Below are 19147 nucleotides of genomic sequence, written 5' to 3' on the forward strand. Positions count from 1 at the left end.
AGAAAAATGACTGTATCTTTGACGTGTCTGGGAGGTTTAATGCATAATCCACAGCATAATTAACTTGATCATGCTAAAAGAGATATTCAACYTCTGATTTGGTTATTGTTACCCATTTACCAATCACTGCCCTTCTTTATGAGGCTTTTAAAAATCTCCCTGGTCTTTGTAGTTGAATCTGTGCTTGAAATTCAATACGTGACTGAGGGACCTTACAGATGTATTATGTATGGGGGACAGAGGAAGGGTTAGTCATTCAAAAATCATGTCAACCCTTATTATTTCACACAGAGTGAGTCCATGTAACTTCATATGTGATTTATTCAGCCAAATTTTACTTCTGAACAAATTTAGGTTTGCCTAAATAAAGGGGCTTTATGCTTATGTAATGCCTATATTTTAGTTATTAATTTATGTATCTTTTCTTCCATTTTGACATTACAGTATTTTGGATAGTGTTGACAGAAAATGACAATTAAATCCCACTTTGTAACACATTAAAATGTGAAGAAATCTAATGGGTCTGAATACTTTTGCACGGCACTGTATATACTACATTAACACAAATATAAATGCAACATCCCCATGTTTCATGAGCTGAAATAAAATATATCTTTTTAAATCCATACACACAAAAAGTGTATTTCTCTCAAAATGTTTGAGCAAATTTGTTTACATCACTGTCAGTGAGCATTTCTCATTTGCCAAGATAATCCATCCACCTGTTCAGAGGAGACTGCATGAATCAGGCCTGCATGGTTGAATTGCTGCATAGAAACCACTACTAAAGGACACCAATAAGAAGAAACACGTGCAATGGACATTAGACCAGTGGAAATCGATGAGTCCAAATGTGCAATTTTTGGTTCCAACCGCCGTGTCTGTGAGACGCAGAGTAGATGAACAGATGATCTCCGCATGTGTAGTTCCCACTGTGAAGCATGGAGGAAGTGGTGTGATGGTGCTTTGCTGGTGACACTGTGATTTATTTAGAATTCAAGGCCCACTTAACCAGCATGGCTACAACAGCCTTCTGAAGCGATACGCCATCCCATCTGGTTTGCGCTTAGTGGGACTATCTTTTGTTTTTCAACAGGACAATGACCTAACACACCTGCTGCATCAGATGACCTGGCCTCCACAATCAACTGACCTCAACCCAATTGAAACAGTTTGGGATGAGTTGGACAGCAGAGGGAAGGAAAAGCAGCCAACAAGCGCTCAGCATATGTGGGAACTTCTTCAAGACCGTTGGAAAAGCATTCCAGGCGAAGCTGGTTGAGAGAATTCCAAGTGTGTGCAAAGCTGTCATCAAGGCAAAGGGTGGCTACTTTGAAGATTCTAAAATATATTTAYATTTGATTAACACTTTTTTGGTTACACATGATTCCATATGTCTTATTTTAGTTTTSATGTCTTCACTATTATTCTACAATTTAGAAAATAGTAAAAATAAAGAAAAGGCTGCATCTTACAATTACAATATAATACCATCCTAACAGTTTACAAGCACCGTCCTAGACTGTAGTTAACAACTTTCTGTAAAGAAAGTCATAAAAAAGACTAAAGGCTAGATACAACTTTTGTCAGTGACATTTTATTTTTAAACTCTGCATCGTTGGGAAGGGCTCTTAAGGAAGCCTTTCACAGTAGTCTACACAAGAGGTATTCTGCGCATGTGACAAATTACATTTGATTTTAAATGGACCACGTAGTTTACAGTACCTACCAATTCACAATACCTACCAATATGTGTAATAAGTGTTGTGTGTGGCCTAACTCTGGACTGAGCAAATGCAAGGCATACTCAGGCCTGAACATTTTAATGAAAGACTGCATTGGAGAGCCTCTATTATGACTGTTCACAAGATAACACAGTATGATAGAACAGCAACACAAATAAGGCTTATACAACACAGTGAAATACAATAGCTTATCAATAAAAACAACATACTTGCAGTAACAGACAATAATTATATTTTCAGTTATGTAAACATACTAGATGGTGTCTTTGGTGGCACATAACATGTATACCACATTTCAATACTAAGTGTAGAAGAGGTTTCATTACATTTTTGGGAATTTGCTTCGGAAAGTATTCAGACCCCTTGACTTTTTCCACGTTGTTCCGTTACAGCCTTATTCTACAATTTATTAKATTCAATGTTTTACTCAATCTACAAACAATACCCTATAATGACAAAACGAAAACAGTTTATTTTAATTTTAAATACCTTATTTACATAAGTAATCAGACATTTTGCTATGAGACTCTAAATAAAGCTCAGGTGCATCCTGTTCTATTGATCATCCTTGAGATGTTTCTACAACTTGATTGTAGAACACCTGTGCTAAATTCGATTGACTGTACGTGAATTTGAAATTCACACCCGTCTATATTAAAAAGGTCCCACAGTTGACAGTGCATGTCAGAGCAAAAACCAGGTCGAAGGAATTGTCCGTAGAGCTCCAAAACAGGATTGTGTCGGGGCACAGGTCTGGGGGAAGGTACCAAAAAAATGTCTGCAGTATTGAAGGTCCCCAGGAACACAGTGGCCTTCATTACTCTTAAATGTAAGATGTTTGAAACCACCAAAACTCTTCCTAGAACTGGCCTCCCGGCCAAACTGAGCAGTAGGGGGAGAAGGGCCTTGGTCATGGAGGTGACCAAGAACCCGATGGTCACTCTGACAGAGCTCCTCTTTGGAGATGGGAAAACCTTCCAGAAGGACAACCATCTCTGCAGCACTCCACCAATCAGGCCTTTATGGTAGAGTGGCAGACAGAAATCACTCCTCAGTAAAAGGCACATGACAGCCCGCTTGGAGTTTGCCAAAAAGCACCTAAAGACTCAGACCATGAGAAACAAGATTCTCTGGTCTGATGAAACCAAGATTGAACTCTTTGGCCTGAATGCCAAGCGTCACGTCTGGAGGAAACCGGACACCATCCCTACGGTGAAGCATGGTGGWGGCAGCATCATGCTGTMGGGATGTTTTTCAGCAACAGGGACTGGGAGACTAGTCAGGATCGAGGAAAAGACCTGATCCAGAGAGCTCAGGACCTCAGGCTGGGGCGAACATACACCTTCCAACAGGACAACGACTCTAAGCACACAGCCAAAACAATGCAGGAGTGGCTTCGGGACAAGTCTCTGAATGTCCTTGAGTGGCCCAGCCATAGCCTGGACTTGAACCCGATCGAACATCCCRGAAGACATATGAAAAGAGCTGTGCAGCGACGCTCCCCATCCAACCTGACAGAGCTTGAGAGGATCTGCAGAGCAGAATGGGAGAAACTCCCCAAATACAGGTGTGCCAAGCTTGTAGCGTCATACCCAAGACTCGAGGCTGTAATCCGCTGCCAAAGGTGCTTCAACGAAGTACTGAGTAAAGGGTCTGAATAGTTTTATAAATGTGATATTGCCGTTTATTTTCATAAATTTGCACTTTGTCATTATGGGGTATTATGTGTAGATTGATAAAGGGAAAAAATGATTTAAATCAATTTTAGAATAAGGCTGTAACGTAATAAAATGTGGAAAAAGTCAAGGGGTCTGAATACTTTCCGAAGGCACTGTGTGTTTGTTACATTCAACAGGGTGTACCATATCCAGTTTTTCTTGCTTTAATGGTGAAGTCTGCCTGCTGCTCATAGTCCACTGGCCTTACAGGCAGGGCTTTGAAGTGCACATTTGCAACTAAATATTTTGCTGTGCGACCTCAACCTGGAGTTTTAATTTGGGAGCACCAGTGCAACAAAATAAATATAATTTTTGTAATAAGGCTTATCGTTTCCCCGAGTCCAGATTCATTAAGAGTCATGCTTGCACCATTAATACAGCAAAAACTGCTTGTTTCTAGCCCAAACAGTTCAAAAGAGCTGACCAATATTATCAGTGCAACGTTTGTTGTTTTTTTTGTCACAGATTGGGAGGCCATAAACCATGTCGCGGGACGTTCTAAAACTACTTGCGGACCGCATTTGTTTTACACCTTGTTCAGTCATGTTTGATACCTTATTAGCTAGCTAGCTAACAACCTGATAACAGTATATCCAAACATTTGGGGGCACAGAAAGAAAGGAAAAGGGATAGCTTCTTCAGGAGATCCATGATCATAACAATGAACGAATGACGTCTTGCATGTCATAACAAACTTGATGCTCTTAAAGAGACGGTGTACAACGTTAAATGTTAAAAGTGAATTTACATGATGTAGAGACCTAATATTCCACAAATGACTTAATTTTAAATGAGGTATTTAAATCAACATTTTTGCTTCTTATAATAAAAAAAAGTGTTTACAGTGTTTCATATTTGTTTCTAGGGCACAACATGTGCTTTAGAAGTAGCTAGGCTATACTGTATCTTAAACAATTTTAAAAATCAAATTTCTGCTGTTCCTACATTTTATGTGGTGCTCCTGCATTTTAAAAATTAGTTTAGAGCCCTGCTTACAGAACTGCCAGACTCACAACCAAGGTTGAGGCATCTTATTGTGTTGATTGTAAGGATGAGAGCTAACGGTCGATGTGTAAAAAAGGGCCTCACCACCACCATCTGATGCCTTAACTGATCTCCCATAGGGGGCATGGGGCCGACAGGATTCTGATTGCAAAGGAAGATGAGATGGCCTATGTAATGGTCCTGTAATCTGAGAGATATAATTACAGGATACTCTGTCAGTCATTTTGCTAGCTGAGATCGGTTGAGATTTACAGTTTGGGACTCGACTGACAGGCTGACTGAATGATACCATGTGTCTGTTTTGAGTTTGATAGAGACTGTACGTCTGCTCTGTTCTTTTCCCATCTGCTCGTGGGTGCGTTACAGTCCCCTCAGTCTCTGGCTGCCATGACGGAAACATGCTCTGCCTATTATCCCTGTTTTCTGAAGTGGAAATGTGTCCATCATTTTTGCGGTGAAGCGAGGACACTCTCTTCGAGTCCCTTTCAGTTCTAGGGCAAGACGCTAGTGCTGCCCCACTCCCTAAATACATGTCAGTCATCTCTAACTCCAAGCTCTCCYTGTCCAGGGATCTACTCCTCCTATTTAAGGCCAGAGGACTCGGCAGAGGAGCCAGTGGACTCGACCGATTGACTTGTGTAAGGCTAAGGTGACGTGGCAGGCTGGCGATTCCCCAAGTATTACTGAGGAGACTCTGTTCAAGGAGGTCAAACATTCGTAAGTCACATTCAGCAAACGCATCCTTTTGCAGGTAGCTTTCTTCAAACACTTCATAAGGCGACGTGATGTATTCCTCCTCCATTACCATATCCATCTGCTGGTCATATTCCCCCTCGTTATCCATGTCCACGACATCAAACGTGACAATGGCTGGGAGGGCTTGCATGTTTTGGGCAAAGGGAGAGTTTGACTCAGAGCCTCCCATGCTTTCAGTTAAATTTCTATAAACATGTGATTGTTTTGTGAAGTCCACTAGGGCTTGGGAGAAGCAAACTGTCTGGCCATCCTCCAAGTCATTCTTTGTTTCTTTAGATAGATCATGATTTCCTTTTAACAGTGGGGACTGTGGCTTGTTTTGCGCAGAGTCAATTTCTTGTGATTGACATGTTGAGGTAAAGGTGCCAAAAACTGCATCTGACAACTTAGGGTTGCCAAGCATTTTCTCCCTATTCCCAGTTAGCCTGTCCTCTTCAATTAGACCCGTTTCAGGAGCGAACACAGCATTTACATCTTCATCACCACACTGAGCTGACATGTCTAAAAACTCAAGTGGATCAGAGACGGGCAGCTTAGCTTTTTCAAAAGGTGGACTGATAAGACTGTCATCAGGCTCAAAAAGCTCATACAGTGCATCGCCACTATAACTGTCCCTTGGTAGTCTATCGGTCCTGATCCTGTCAACTTTGTCACGTCCGTCTTCATCTTGTCCTGGGGTGGTAGAGTCATAGTAACCCTCATCGCTGTTAGGAACTGACACTTGATTTTCGCTCTGTGGGGTCATGACATCCGAAGATGTAAGGGTGGTCTCTGTAACTCCAAGAGCACCATTGCTGTTGCTGCTGATGTCCATGGTATAGGAGCTAGATGGCTCTTCAGGTGTCATCCTAGGACTTTCACTGTGCTCTAGAAAGTCTTCTTCCTGGCTGTGGGTATAGCAAGCGTCCTCTGCAACCTCATTTTCCCAGAGGTCGTGGAGATAATCTCCGTCCACCTTAACAGGGGTGGCCATTTCTTCTCCTCCACCCTGGTACGTAACATAACAGGAACTCCTTTTGCCTGCATTTCGACTCCTTTCCCTTGAGACTGTGCCCTGAGAATCTGCAATACTGCCGTCATCTTGATCAGCTATTATGTCACCACAGCCAGTGAGCGAGTCAAAACTCTTTAGAGAGGCCACATCACCAAACATCAAGCTCATCTGAGATGAGCCAGTAGGCAGCTGAACGTTCACAGTAGACTCTAGGTTAGTCTTCGGGAAAGAATCTGGTTCTGTGTTTATATGGAGTGTCTCTACCATATCCTCACCTTTCTTCAGTTCCCCTATCAGAGAATCCAGACTCCCTTGTTTCACCAGGTCTTTTACAGACACTATGACATCAACATTAATACATTCAGGAGCAATTGTCAAACAATTGTCAACGTTTGCCGAAACAGGCACATTGGATTCAGACAAACTGCCCAGGCACTCCGTGTCATTTTGGTCAATGATAGTCTGGGCAATAGGCACCTCTTTGTTGCAGACATGAGAATTCGAAACTATTTCATTTTTTTCAAAATCAAAATTTCTATTCTTCCTACAACGCCTGATGCTGTTAAAAAGTTCTCTCAAACCCTTTTTCTGCCGGGGGAGAGAGAATGACTTCTGATCACCAGTAGGGTGACCAAATTCCCTACAAGCCTTTCCAGCAGTATCTTTCTGGCTGTGGTACTCAAAATATCCTGCTGGGACATTTCCAATTCCCAGACTGTCCTCCCAGTCTGCCTTGCTAAGTCCATCATGAGTTTTACTCTTGCTGACTCCCTTCTTAGAGGACCACTTGTTCAGATTTTTGTTCCTTCCCCCAAAGAAGTTTGGTAAAACACAGATGCTTTTGCGTCCTCCAAAGAATCTTAAGGCAGTCCTCCTCAGTTTCCCTGATGGCTGATGCTCAAGGGGTACAGCATCAGAAATGTCAGATGGAGGCTTCACCTCAGTCTGTGAATCCTGGTCACCCATGGCCGTCTGCTCACAGCCAGCAGACAAATGCTTTGTATCACTTGCTGGCTCATTTCCGTCGCAGTGCTCCATGGCAACAATCTACAGGAAGGTGAAGTGAACAGATATGAGCATGATGGTATCACCATCAGGTGCAAAGACTGCTGGCAATCAATCTTCCAAAACCATTTGCTTCCATTTTTCTGAAATGTAGGACAAACAAAGGATTAGATTCTGTGCAAACAGTGATGGGCCTACATTAATCACTTTGGGCTTATTTACGGTGGTTTTCTTTACATCAGATGAAATAACACACGTACAGGTAATTATCTATCTACCTTGCAAAGCGTTCAGAACAAGTGTTATGCTATCTGCATAGAACGTATAAAGCAAACTGACCATTGATATACGTGCAACAGTAACAGCGAAATATAACATAGACAGCAGGACATATCCTAAATTGTTTTAGCTTGGGATAGCTTTCAATGAATCACCTGTTTTTGAAGCAACATCATTATGTATACTAATTGTTTATGCGATACACTACACGAGAAAACAGAGATGCGTGACGTTGACCAAGAAGTCGTCAGGTTGGGACCACAAAGCAATGTGTCGCTAGCAGTGGAAGCTAACTAACGTTACCTTGTGCCTGGCCCGCAAATCTAAAAGGATGTAGCACTATCGGCTGCCTAGGCTAGTTACCATCAAGTTATCGACCTAGCTAGCAATATTAAGAAAACGGAGTTGGTTGTGTTAACCTAGTTTGCTTGCTCTTCTTCAATTAAATAACATTTTACACCCTTAACTCGCTAGCAACAATGGCAATGCATGGCTGGAAAATACACGTTGACTAGCCTAGGAGACAAGCATTGTCTGCAAGCATTAAATTGAAGGGAAAATTTGCTATATTTCCAATAAGGGTTTATGTGGTTGGGGGATATATAAATGAACCGACCTTGTTGGGCTTCTACACGCCAGAATAACAAACAATACATCCGAATCACTTTCTTCAGTCGTGGAACACAAACAGTCTTGAGCCTCTTGTTAATGTACGCATTGAATTCTGGTAGTTGTAGTGAGAGCGGGGTGTGTCCTGGGGTCCAAAGAGGATCTAGAGTATATATTGAGCGGCTTTGCCTCTTCCTCTCTGATTTATCTTTTACCGGTAGTTCTAGATTGCTAAAGACCATTTATACCCCCCAAATTCATTCAAAGAGGATGCTCAATCTAGAATCATTTTGCCAACAAAACATTTAGTAAATAGTTTCCTGACTGACAATATATTTCCTTTGACATTGTCACACTTACATGGCTAATATAGCTCAATTGAATTGTTAGTACTGGAATATGTCATGCTCTATATAGCTTCAGTTACACCCTCCGTCAATAATATATATATATATATATATACACGCACATATACACCCACACACCGAGTGCACAAAACATTAGGAGCACCTGCTTTTTCCATTACAGACTGACCAGGTGAACACTAGAATCCCTTCTTCTTCTGTGGGTTTTATGGCAGACTACAAACCAAAAGCATGTATTGCTGCCACCAACTAGATGGGTTTAAATCAAAACAAGGTAAAAAGAAAACCGATACGTGATATGGAAACTAACTTAATCCACCCAAATAAAAATGTACATTGACAAAACAAAACTCCCATTTCATCCTTATTTCAATTCTCCATATCTCCCTTCTCAGTTTCTAGAGTACGGCTTGTGAAAATATTCCATGTAACTCCTTTGCTGAGAAATCTTTCGGCCCCAGGAACCYCTCTGCCTCTTCCACAATGATTTCTATCTTCCTGGACCTTCTCTCCACCTTGGCAGTGCCATTTATCACCATAGCTATAAAGACAACAAAGTCCACCTTCTTAACCTTTAAAAAGTCAGGATCCTGCTGGTGAAAGTCAACCCCTGCAGCCAGCAGTGAAGGCCTATCCACCACCATGGACTCTTCAAGTGCATCATTCACACCCTCAAACCCTTATAACAGCAGCTGCATATGATATGCTCTGGACAGCCCTGACTTTGGCCACCTCATTCTCTTTCACCCTTGTGGGGCATTTGAAAGATGTGGCTTCATGGTTCCCACCACAATTGCAAAGTCACATTTTCATCACTTTTATAACACATATGATCTTTTCCACAACTTGTACATCTCGGCTTCTCCCTTCTGCAAACACTTGCCACATGACCAAAAACTTTAAAATGATCACACTGCATTGGTCTTGGGATAAATGCTCTAACTCTGTAGTTAATATACCCTAACTGCACTTGAYTAGGGAGAGACTCCATATCAAAAAACAAAAGAACAGATAGGTTTAACTTTTTCTTTATTCACCACACAATTCATCCGACGTACATCAATCACTCCAGGAATATTTTTTCTCTCTTCAAAATCTACTTCTCACAAGACGCCAGACATAATCCCCTTGAGGGGTGCCTTGTTCCTAAGAGACACACACAACACTTCAAACTTATCAAATTGGGTGAGAGACGCAGCACACGTTTCTTCTGATCCGCAGAAACACAAACTAATCAAAACCAAAACTCTTGATCCTCACAGCCTTATCTCTACCCACTCTCTCCACCAGTTTGGATATCTCAAATGGATTCAAGCTTGGTAATTCGATCAGCTGCTCCTCATTTACAAACCGTACTACTACAATATATGAAGTAACATTCTCACTGTACTCTACTTTGCTCCGTTTTCCTTTCTTTTGGACAATTTTCCAATTCTCCTTGATTCTAGGCCATTAGATTCAGAATCCACTTCATCATCCGCGTCCGCCATCTTTACAGCTATGATCCCTTATCGATGGCACCTGTTAAATTCACTTCAAATCAGTGTAGATGAAGGGGAGGAGACTGGTTAAAGGATTTTTAGCACGAGACAATTGAGACATGGATTGTTCCTAAGGGCTGCAGGTAGCCTAGTGGTTAAGCACATTGGGCCAGTAACCGAAAAGTCACTGTTTTGAAACCCCGAGCTGACTAGGTGAAAAATCTGTCGATGTGCTCTTGAGCAAGGCACTTATCCCTAATTGCTCCTGTAAGTCGCACTGGATAAGAGCGTCTGCCAAATGTATACAATTGTGTATGTCTGCCATTCAGAGGGTGAAGACAAAAGGTGTGCCTTTGAACAGAGGATGGTAGTAGATGCCAGGAGCACTGGTTTGAGTGTGAACACGTCCCGTGTGGCTCAGTTGGTAGAGCATGGCGCTTGCAACGCCAGGGTTGTGGGTTCATTCCCCACGGGGGGACCAGGATGAATATGTATGAACTTTCCAATTTGTAAGTCGCTCTGGATAAGAGCGTCTGCTAAATGACTTAAAATGTAAAAAAAAAATGAAGAACTGCAGCGCTGCTAGGGTTTTCACACTCAACAGTTTCCTGTGTGTATCAGGAATGGTCCACCACCCAAAGGACACCCAGTCAACTTGACACAACTGTGGGAAGTATTGGAGTCAACATGGGCCAGCATCACTGTGGAAGCTTGACACCTTGTAGTCCATGTGTAACAGTTTAACTTTACGTCCGTCCCCTCGCCCTGGGCGCGAACCTCTGCACACATCAACAACAGTCACCCACGAAGCGTCGTTACCCATCGCTCCACAAAGGCCGCGGCTCTTGCAGAGCAAGGGGAACCACTACTTCAAGGTCTCAAAGCGAGTGACGTAACCGATTGAAACGCTATTAGCGCGCACCACCTCTAACTAGCTAGCCATTTCACATCCGTTACACTCACCCCCCTTTCAACCTCATCCTTTTCCGCAGCAACCAGTGATCCGGGTCAACAGCATCAATGTAACAGTTTAACTTTACGTCCGTCCACTCGCGAACCAGGGACCCTCTGCACACATCAACAACAGTCACCCACGAAGCATCATTACCAATCACTCCACAAAAGCCGCGGCCCTTGCAGAGCAAGGTGAACCACTTCTTCAAGGTTTCAGAGCAAGTGACGTCACCTATTTAAAAGGCTGCGAGCGCGCACCACCTCTACCTAGCTAGCCATTTCACATCGGTTACACATGCCCTGACAAATTGAGGCTGTTCTGAGGACAAAAGGGGTGCAACTCAATATTAGGAAGGTCTTCCTAACATTTTGTACACAGATATTTATATATAAGTGTAAAGCACCTTGCACATAATTATATAATACTTTATCATACATAGTGTACGCACAATGTTTAAAAATAAAAACATATTTTCTGATACAAAATTAGTTCAAGACATTTTAATGGTTGTCATTTCTACTGTACATTGTATTTTATGCTGACATTGCAGTATTACAAAAAAAATCCCACATATATTATGGAAGAGGGATAAAACAAGAAAATGAAAAACATGATTGCATCATTTATTGAAAACATTGAGAATAAACAGTACACAACTATTCTCAAATGCAGGACAACAAATGTGTACTATTTCAACATCACTATGAAATGTTTTGCAAAAAGTAAGCATCATGTTTCATGTAGCAAAAGCATAGGGACAATATATGCTTTCTCAGAGATGCATAGCAATTGCTGGGACTGATTTATATTGCAAGAAGTTTATCATGCTTGATGGCATTTCCAAATGGTCAATGGACTGGATTCTGTTGATCTTCCTGAGGTATGCTCGGATGGCAAGTCGGCACTGTGATACAAGGGACTTGGGAAAACCTAGCAAAAATAACAATTGAATTTGAGTTAGAGTTAAAAAATACTTTTAAAAAACATACACAGATTCAATAGTCTATTCAAATAGTCAAATGCTGCTCTGTCAGCAAAGCAGTTCAGTACTGTATTGTCAAGTAGCAATTCAACAAACAAAAAAAACAGAGATGCTTGTTTAATGTCAATAAAAACATTACCAGAAATCAATAGAATACCAAGGTCATCAACAGCATAACTCCTGCATTACCTCTTTCTTGCAGCAGCAGCTCCACCGCCTCATTCTGCTTTGTGGACTTTTCTATGATGAGAGTGGGGAGGTAGACATTTGCACCAAAGTCAATCAAAAGTTGGATGTACTCCACCCCACAGCCATGTCTGAGGCACATTTCAAGCACGGTCTTAGGCTGCTTGATTTTACTCAGTAGTTTTGCATCTGTGCAGTTGTAATTTGGATCAGCCCCATAGAGAAGTAATACTTTAAAGCAGTCTAAGTGTCCATACACAGCAGACAGATAGAGGGGACCACTAGAAACACTGGCACTTGATGTAAACAGCAAGACTTTGGATCTGGAGTTGACCTCAGCACCATGTTTAAGAAGTTGCTTCAAAATCTCAACATCCCCTTCCCTGGCTGCAGTCAGGACCGGAGAGCAGTTGTTATACAAGCTGCCATTGGGGTTAGCACCTGCCCTGAGGAGGGCTAAAACACAGTTGAAGTATTTCCCACAGACAGCTGTGAAAAGTGGGGTCTGAGCCTTCACGTCTAGACAGTCCACCTCTGCTCCGTGGGCCAGCAGAACCTGCAGACACCTGAGATGACCTTTAGATGCAGCCATTCGTAAAGGTGTTCTTGGGATACCCCAGCCGCTCCTACAGTTGATGAACTTTCTGTACTTTTCTTGAGAGAGCAGTTCATCAAGGAGTCTGTCATCATTGTTGGACACTGCCTGATGGAGCAGTTGACCTTCACCGTTGTCTTTTTCTTCTAGAATTTTTTTAAACTGGATCATAGAAATCTGTTTTCGAAACAAGAAAGAAAAACACCATAATAAAAGCAATAATATCCATAATACACACACTGTTGGTTATACAAAATGATGAGCYTCAACTAGTTATACTGGTACCATTTATTTGTTGTTAAAAGGCTGTTGATAGCTAGCTAACATTACCTAGCTAACGTTAGCTATTTTTCTATGACGAAGGATACGGCAGACATTTGCACCAAAGGGAATCTAGCTAGTTAACGTTATGTACAACAATAGATGGTATAATCTTTGACAATAACTAAAGATTAGTATGTTTTCTAGCAAATAACTATAAACACGAACTGCTGAAGAAGCTAACCTTAGTTAGTTGACTTCCTGACTAACAATCCATATCCGATTATTTCTGTGAGCACAGAGATCATTTTAAGCCAAACACGAACCCTTTCCCTAACCTTATTATCCTAACCTGCTACGTTAATTATCCTAACCTGCTGCGTAAATTATTCTAACCTACTACGAAAAAGTAACTTCCGGTCGTAGCTGTCTTCCACCTAGTCAGAACGGTGTCCACTAGTTACCACAGCCACAAAGTCAAAATTGTCTACATTGTCAAAATTCATGAAAACAAAAAAAATATTTTTGGTATTAATTTAAGATTAGGTTTAAAATCACATTTTAAAAGAGGCCAGTCAAAACCGTTCATCACCAAGCGTTGCTAGCTTACTAGCTAAGTTGGCTAAGTTAGCTAGCTAACTAATACATACCTATGCTAATCGATGCGGCTGTGTTATCTAGCTAGCTAGGGACAAGTCAACAACACAGAGAAACTCATATTGTCTTTGTCAATACTTGCAAGACGAGCCAATTTTCAAACAGTGACATGACTATATAACGGGCAAACATTTGTTACCTTGACAGATGAACAACAGTCGATGTAGTGCTGGGCTGGGCCGTGTCGCGGAGACAGCAGTGAGCGCGCGCAGTGAGCGCGCGCATTCAAATCAAATTTTATTGGACGAGTCGCGTACACATATTTAGTAAATTATAAACAGTGCAGTAACAGTGCAACAGTGCAGTAATAGCTGACAATACATGCAAATCCCATAAATAAAAATAATGGAATTAAGAAATATAAGAACGAACAATGTCAGAGTCCGGAATATAAATATATATATCTATATGATGGTGTGTATAGACATTATGGGCATTATATGAATAAAAAAAGATGCGTACCGCCGTAGTTATAAAGGATAGTCCTTGACTAGAATACAGTATATACATATGAAATGGGTAATACAGTATGTAAACATTATTAAAGTGACCAGTGTTTAATGACTATGTAATGTACATAGGGCAACAGTTTCTAAAGTGCATGATTGAGTACAGCCAGCTAGCAACAGTGACTAAAGTTCAGAGCAGGGTCCTGGGCAYCAGAGCCGCAGGAAGTAGGGGTGCTGAGGGTGAGGGTGAGGGTGATGCAGCACCGCCTGAAAAATTTGGAATAAAAACATAAAAGAATATAACCCCCCCCTTCACAAAACTAGTGCACTGGGCATTTGTTAGTCCTCTATTAGCAGACCGATACAGCAAAAATGTATTCTACCCCCCTTAATAAATATACATAAATACATTATTTTATGTCAGAAAATTGCATCAAACATGAAAAGAGTTGCACATAGTCCATTTGGCCTCGCCACTGTTGTCATCTTTGTCCACTACAATATTAAAACTTGTCCGGAGGACATTCTCCTCGTCAGCTTCTTTCACTATACTCGTTCATAAGCTATATGTTTTGTTGAGTTGCAATTGGCTGACACATAACAAGCTCACACAGTTCTCATGAGTCCTCACACATTAAAATAACAAAAGGACTGGTCCAGTCGGTAAATCAGTTTAATTTGAACATACCCGAGACCCGTGGCAATTATATCAGACCCGACCCAGATCTGAGACAAAAGTCAGAATTTAGGACCCGGACCTGCTCGGATCCCAGGTCAGATCTCAGAATTTTGGGTCTGGTGGACCCGTGAAGACCTCTACCACCATCTAACCCTACACATATCAACACTATACCTAACAAAAACTATCCCTACCAGATCCTAGTCCAGGCCAACGGCCTGGGAGGATGGAACCAATTCTCTTAACGCCCTTGTAGATCATCTGCACTAAAATCTTGTACACCCAAATGTCTCTGCTGCTGCCACTACCGCATATATTTTCTGGGATTTATGCTCAATCAGCGCAGTACAATTAATAACCATAGGATTTCTTGTGTTTCTAGCTATCTTACTAAAGCCCATCCTCTCTATTCAGGCATTCTCACTCAGTTGAATCACGCACCCTTGGGCTATCCTCTTGGAAATGTTAAGAACGTTGAAGCTCATCTACTGCGCATCTATACAATTTAAAAACTCTAAAAAGCTATTTGGAGAAGAGCACATTGGTTGCTGTGGCTTCATTCACCTCAGTTGATTTATACGGAATAAAATATTAAAATGCAACAATTTCAAAGATTTTACTGAGTTACAGTTCACATAAGGAAATCTGTCAATTTAAATAAATTCATTAGGCCCTAATCTATGGATTTCACATGACTGGGAATACAGATATGCATCTGTTGGTCATAGATACCTTAAAAAAAAAATTGGTGGAGTGGATCAGAATACCAGTCAGTATCTGGTGTGACCACAATTTGCCTCATGCAGCGCAACATTTATTTCACATGGAGTTGATCAGGCTGTTGATTGTGGCCTTTTCAATGGTTGTGCAAAGTTGCTGTATATTGGCATGTTGATCCAGAGCACCCCAAACATGCTCAATGGGTGACAATTCTGGTGAGTATGCAGGCCATGGAAGAACTGGGAAATGCTCAGATTCCGGAAATTGTGTACAGATCCTTGCGACATCAGGCAGTGCATTATAATGGAACTCTATTCCACATCAGGTAACTGAAGCAAGCAGTAGAATCAGATTTAAAAAATATTTAAAAAATGCACCTTATGGAACAGCAGTGACTGAAGAGACACACACACATTTACACATAACACACGCACTCTACACACACATGGATTTTGTATTGTAGATGTGTGGTAGTAGAGTAGTGGCCTGGGGGAACACTTAATGTGTTGTGAAAAGTGTTATGAAATGTTATGTCATGCCATATTTGTTATTGCATATAACTGCCTTAATGTTGCTGGACCCCAGGAAGAATAGCTGCTGCCATGGGGATCCTTAATAAATACAAATGTTTTGTACATTCAGTGTATTTTTCTCTGCAAGAAAACATTCTAGCATAGGCCTATACAATGTCTGAGCCATGTTTACATATTGATTTCACAAACATATTGCACTTTATTTTAGTGTTGTTGATGAGTAATCGTGTTTTCATTTAAGAAAATACTGTGTTGGTATTCCTGATTGTGCTCTTATCAGGCATTATGACTCATGATCATATATGGAATCAGGAATACCAACACTTCGTATTTTCTTAAATACACAAAAATGAACTACCGCAAATGTTGGCATTTAATTTTCCACTGTACCCGAAACGTGATTCCAAAACCGCAAAACGTACTGAACCGTAGGTAGGGTGAACCGTTACACCCCTAGACGTAGTACGCAATTTTCAGGAACCACTTTTGGCTTGTGAGATTTACTTTCAGAACTACTGGCTAAATGTGTAAAAAAAAGTACAGGAGAATTCCTTTAAAGGGATGGAGGGCGAAAGAAACACAAGAGATCACCCATTGCTGCACTGCTATCACACATTTTCCAACTCATAGACCTTTAAGAAAATTACGGATAACTTGTCACCCCCAGGTGAGCCCGACCAACACCCCTGGCTCATGGGCTATTTACTTCTACTCCTGTCTAGTATACAAGATGGCTACTGTACTCATTTTCACCACACTTTGTTTTCAACAGGCCTATTTGTAAATGMTGTAAACTGAGGGGATAAGGGATACTTAAACTGGCTACACATTATCAACATGGCAAAAGCTCCATAGCATATTGATTATCCCTGGACAATATTGCATACTCGGCAGGAAACGTCCAATTCCATTTATAACTGGTATCCCAACTACAAACCATTTTAGTTGTAGAAATCAAACATTTACAGTGGCCTGCGAAAGTATTCACCCTTCTTGGCATTTTTCCTATTTTGTTGCCTTACAACCTGGAATTAAAACAGATTTTGGGGGGTTTGTATCATTTGATTTACACAACATGCCTACCACTTTGAAGATGCTAAATATTTTTTGTGACACAAACAAGACAAAAAAACAAAACATGAGCATTCATAACTACTCACCCCCCCAAAGTCAATACTTTGTAGAGACACTTTTTGCAGCAATTACAGCTGCAAGTCTCTTGGGGTATGTCTCTATAAGCTTGGTATATCTAGCCACTGGGATTTTTGCCTGTTCAAGGCAAAACTGCTCCAGCTCCTTCAAGTTGGATGGGTTCCGCTGGTGTACAGCAATCTTTAAGTCATACCACAGATTCTCAATTGGATTGAGGTCTGGGTTTTGACTAGGCCATTCCAAGACATTTCAATGTTTCCCCTTAAACCACTCGAGTGTTGCTTTAGCAGTATGCTTAGGGTCATTGTCCTGCTGGAAGGTGAACCTCCGGCCCAGTCGCAAATCTCTGGAAGACTGAAACAGGTTTCCCCTCAAGAATTTCCCTGTATTTTGCACCATCCATCATTCCTTCAATTCTGACTAGTTTCCCAGTCCCTGCCAATGAAAAACATCCCCACAGCATGCTGCCACCACCATGCTTCACTGTGGGGATGGTATTCTTGGGGTAATGAAAGGTGTTGGGTTTGCACCAGATAGCGTTTTTCTTGATGGCCAAAAAGCTAAATTTTAGTCTCATCTGATCAGAGTACCTTCTTCCATATGTTTGGGGAGTCTCTCACATGCCTTTTGGAGAACACCAAAGATGTTTGCTTATTTTTTTCTTTAAGCAATGGCTTTTTTCTGGCCATTCTTCRGTAAAGCCCAACTCTGTGCAGTGTACGGCTTAAAGTGGTCCTATGGACAGATAACCCTGAAGGAGCTGCAAAGCTCCACAGCGGAGATTGGGGTATCTTTGGTCTTTTTGTTGCCTCTCTGATTAATGCCCTCCTTGCCTGGTCTGTGAATTTTGGTGGGCTGCCCTTTGTGTTGCAGGTTTGTGTTGCCATATTCTTTCCATTTTTTAATAATGTAACGGTCGTCTTTTGGTGAGAGAGTGGACCAAGGCGCAGCGGGTGATGAATACATGATGAATTTAATTGACAAGACGAACACTGACACGAAAATACACTTGATAATTACAAAACAACAAACGACGTTAAACAGACCTGAACATGAGAACTACATAAAACGAAGAACGCACGAACAGGAAAGAACGAAATGAACGAGACAGTACCGTGTGGTGTAACAAACACAGCAACAATCACCCACAAACAAAGTGTGAACAGCCTACCTAAATATGGTTCTCAATCAGAGGAAACGTAAAACACCTGTCCCTGATTGAGAACCATATCAGGCTAGTTAAACAACTCAACATAGAAACACATAACATAGAATGCCCACCCCAACTCACGCCCTGACCATACTAAACAAAATACAAAAAACAACGGAAAACAGGTCAGGAACGTGACAGAACCCCCCCCCCCCCTCAAGGTGCGAACTCCGGGCGCACCCCTAAAACTCAAGGGAGGGTCTGGGTGGGCATCTGTCCGCGGTGGCGGCTCCGGCGCAGGACGAGGACACCACTCCACCATTGTCTTTGTCCCCCTCCTTAGCGTCCCTTGAGTGGCGACCCTCTCCCCCGACCCTGGTCCAGGAACCTTCACCTAGGCCCCTCCTAAATAGAGGAGACAACTCAGGACAGAGAGTAGCTCAGGACAGAGGTAGCCCAGGACAGAGAGGTAGCTCAGGACAGAGGGTAGCTCAGGACAGAGGGTAGCTCAGGACAGAGGGGTAGCTCAGGACAGAGGGGTAGCTCTCGGACTGAAGGGCAGCTCCGGACAGAGAGGCAGCTCTGGACTATATGGCAGCTCATGACTGGAGGGCAGCTCATGACTGGAGGGCTGCTCCTGTCTGGCGGAAGGCTCTGGCTCTCCTGTCTGGCGGAAAGGCTCTGGCTGCTCCTGTCTGGCGGAAGGCTCTGGCTGCTCCTGTCTGGCGGAAGGCTCTGGCTCGCTCCTGTCTGGCTGCTCCTGTCTGGCGGAAGGCTCTGGCTGCTCCTGTCTGGCGGAAGGCTCTGCTGCCTCCTGTCTGGCGGAAGGCTCTGGCTGCTCCTGTCTGGGAAGCTCTGGTGCTCTGTCTGG

The 19147-nt window shown here is 42.1% G+C and overlaps 2 protein-coding genes across 4 annotated transcripts; both read right to left on the reverse strand.

Annotated features, from left to right (window-relative positions):
• Window positions 1–1571: 1571 nt before the first annotated feature.
• LOC111951025 (APC membrane recruitment protein 1-like) lies at window positions 1572–8270 on the reverse strand. 2 transcript variants are annotated; one of them, XM_023968993.2, is made up of 2 exons: window positions 8119–8270; window positions 1572–7265 (listed from the first exon to the last, which is right to left on the reverse strand). In XM_023968993.2, the coding sequence occupies exon 2, from the start codon at window positions 7254–7256 to the stop codon at window positions 4473–4475; it is 2784 nt and encodes a 927-aa protein (XP_023824761.1). In that variant the 5' UTR covers window positions 7257–7265; window positions 8119–8270; the 3' UTR covers window positions 1572–4472. The 2 variants fall into 2 exon arrangements, with proteins under 2 accessions (XP_023824761.1, XP_023824760.1); XM_023968992.2 differs by having other exon boundaries at window positions 1572–7366; window positions 8119–8269.
• Window positions 8271–11397: 3127 nt separating this feature from the next.
• On the reverse strand, window positions 11398–13823 carry asb12a (ankyrin repeat and SOCS box-containing 12a). Of its 2 annotated transcripts, none has more exons than XM_023968973.2 (3): window positions 13733–13823; window positions 12084–12852; window positions 11398–11842 (listed from the first exon to the last, which is right to left on the reverse strand). In XM_023968973.2, exons 2-3 carry the CDS (start codon window positions 12844–12846, stop codon window positions 11685–11687), a joined length of 921 nt encoding a protein of 306 aa, XP_023824741.1. In that variant the 5' UTR covers window positions 12847–12852; window positions 13733–13823; the 3' UTR covers window positions 11398–11684. The 2 variants fall into 2 exon arrangements, with proteins under 2 accessions (XP_023824741.1, XP_023824742.1); XM_023968974.2 differs by lacking the exon at window positions 13733–13823 and adding an exon at window positions 13181–13694.
• Between the last annotated feature and the right edge of the window lie 5324 nt (window positions 13824–19147).

The sequence above is a fragment of the Salvelinus sp. IW2-2015 genome, linkage group LG23 (genome assembly GCF_002910315.2).
Source record: "Salvelinus sp. IW2-2015 linkage group LG23, ASM291031v2, whole genome shotgun sequence".
NCBI classification, from domain to species: domain Eukaryota; kingdom Metazoa; phylum Chordata; class Actinopteri; order Salmoniformes; family Salmonidae; genus Salvelinus; species Salvelinus sp. IW2-2015.

Coding starts and splice junctions, on each gene's coding strand:
- asb12a (XM_023968973.2), bottom strand. CDS start 12,846: ATGATCCAGTTTAAAAAAATTCTAGAAGAAAAAGACAACGGTGAAGGT. Junction 11,843..12,083: donor GCTGCTGCTGCAAGAAAGAG/GTAATGCAGGAG, acceptor TATTTTTGCTAG/GTTTTCCCAAGTCCCTTGTA.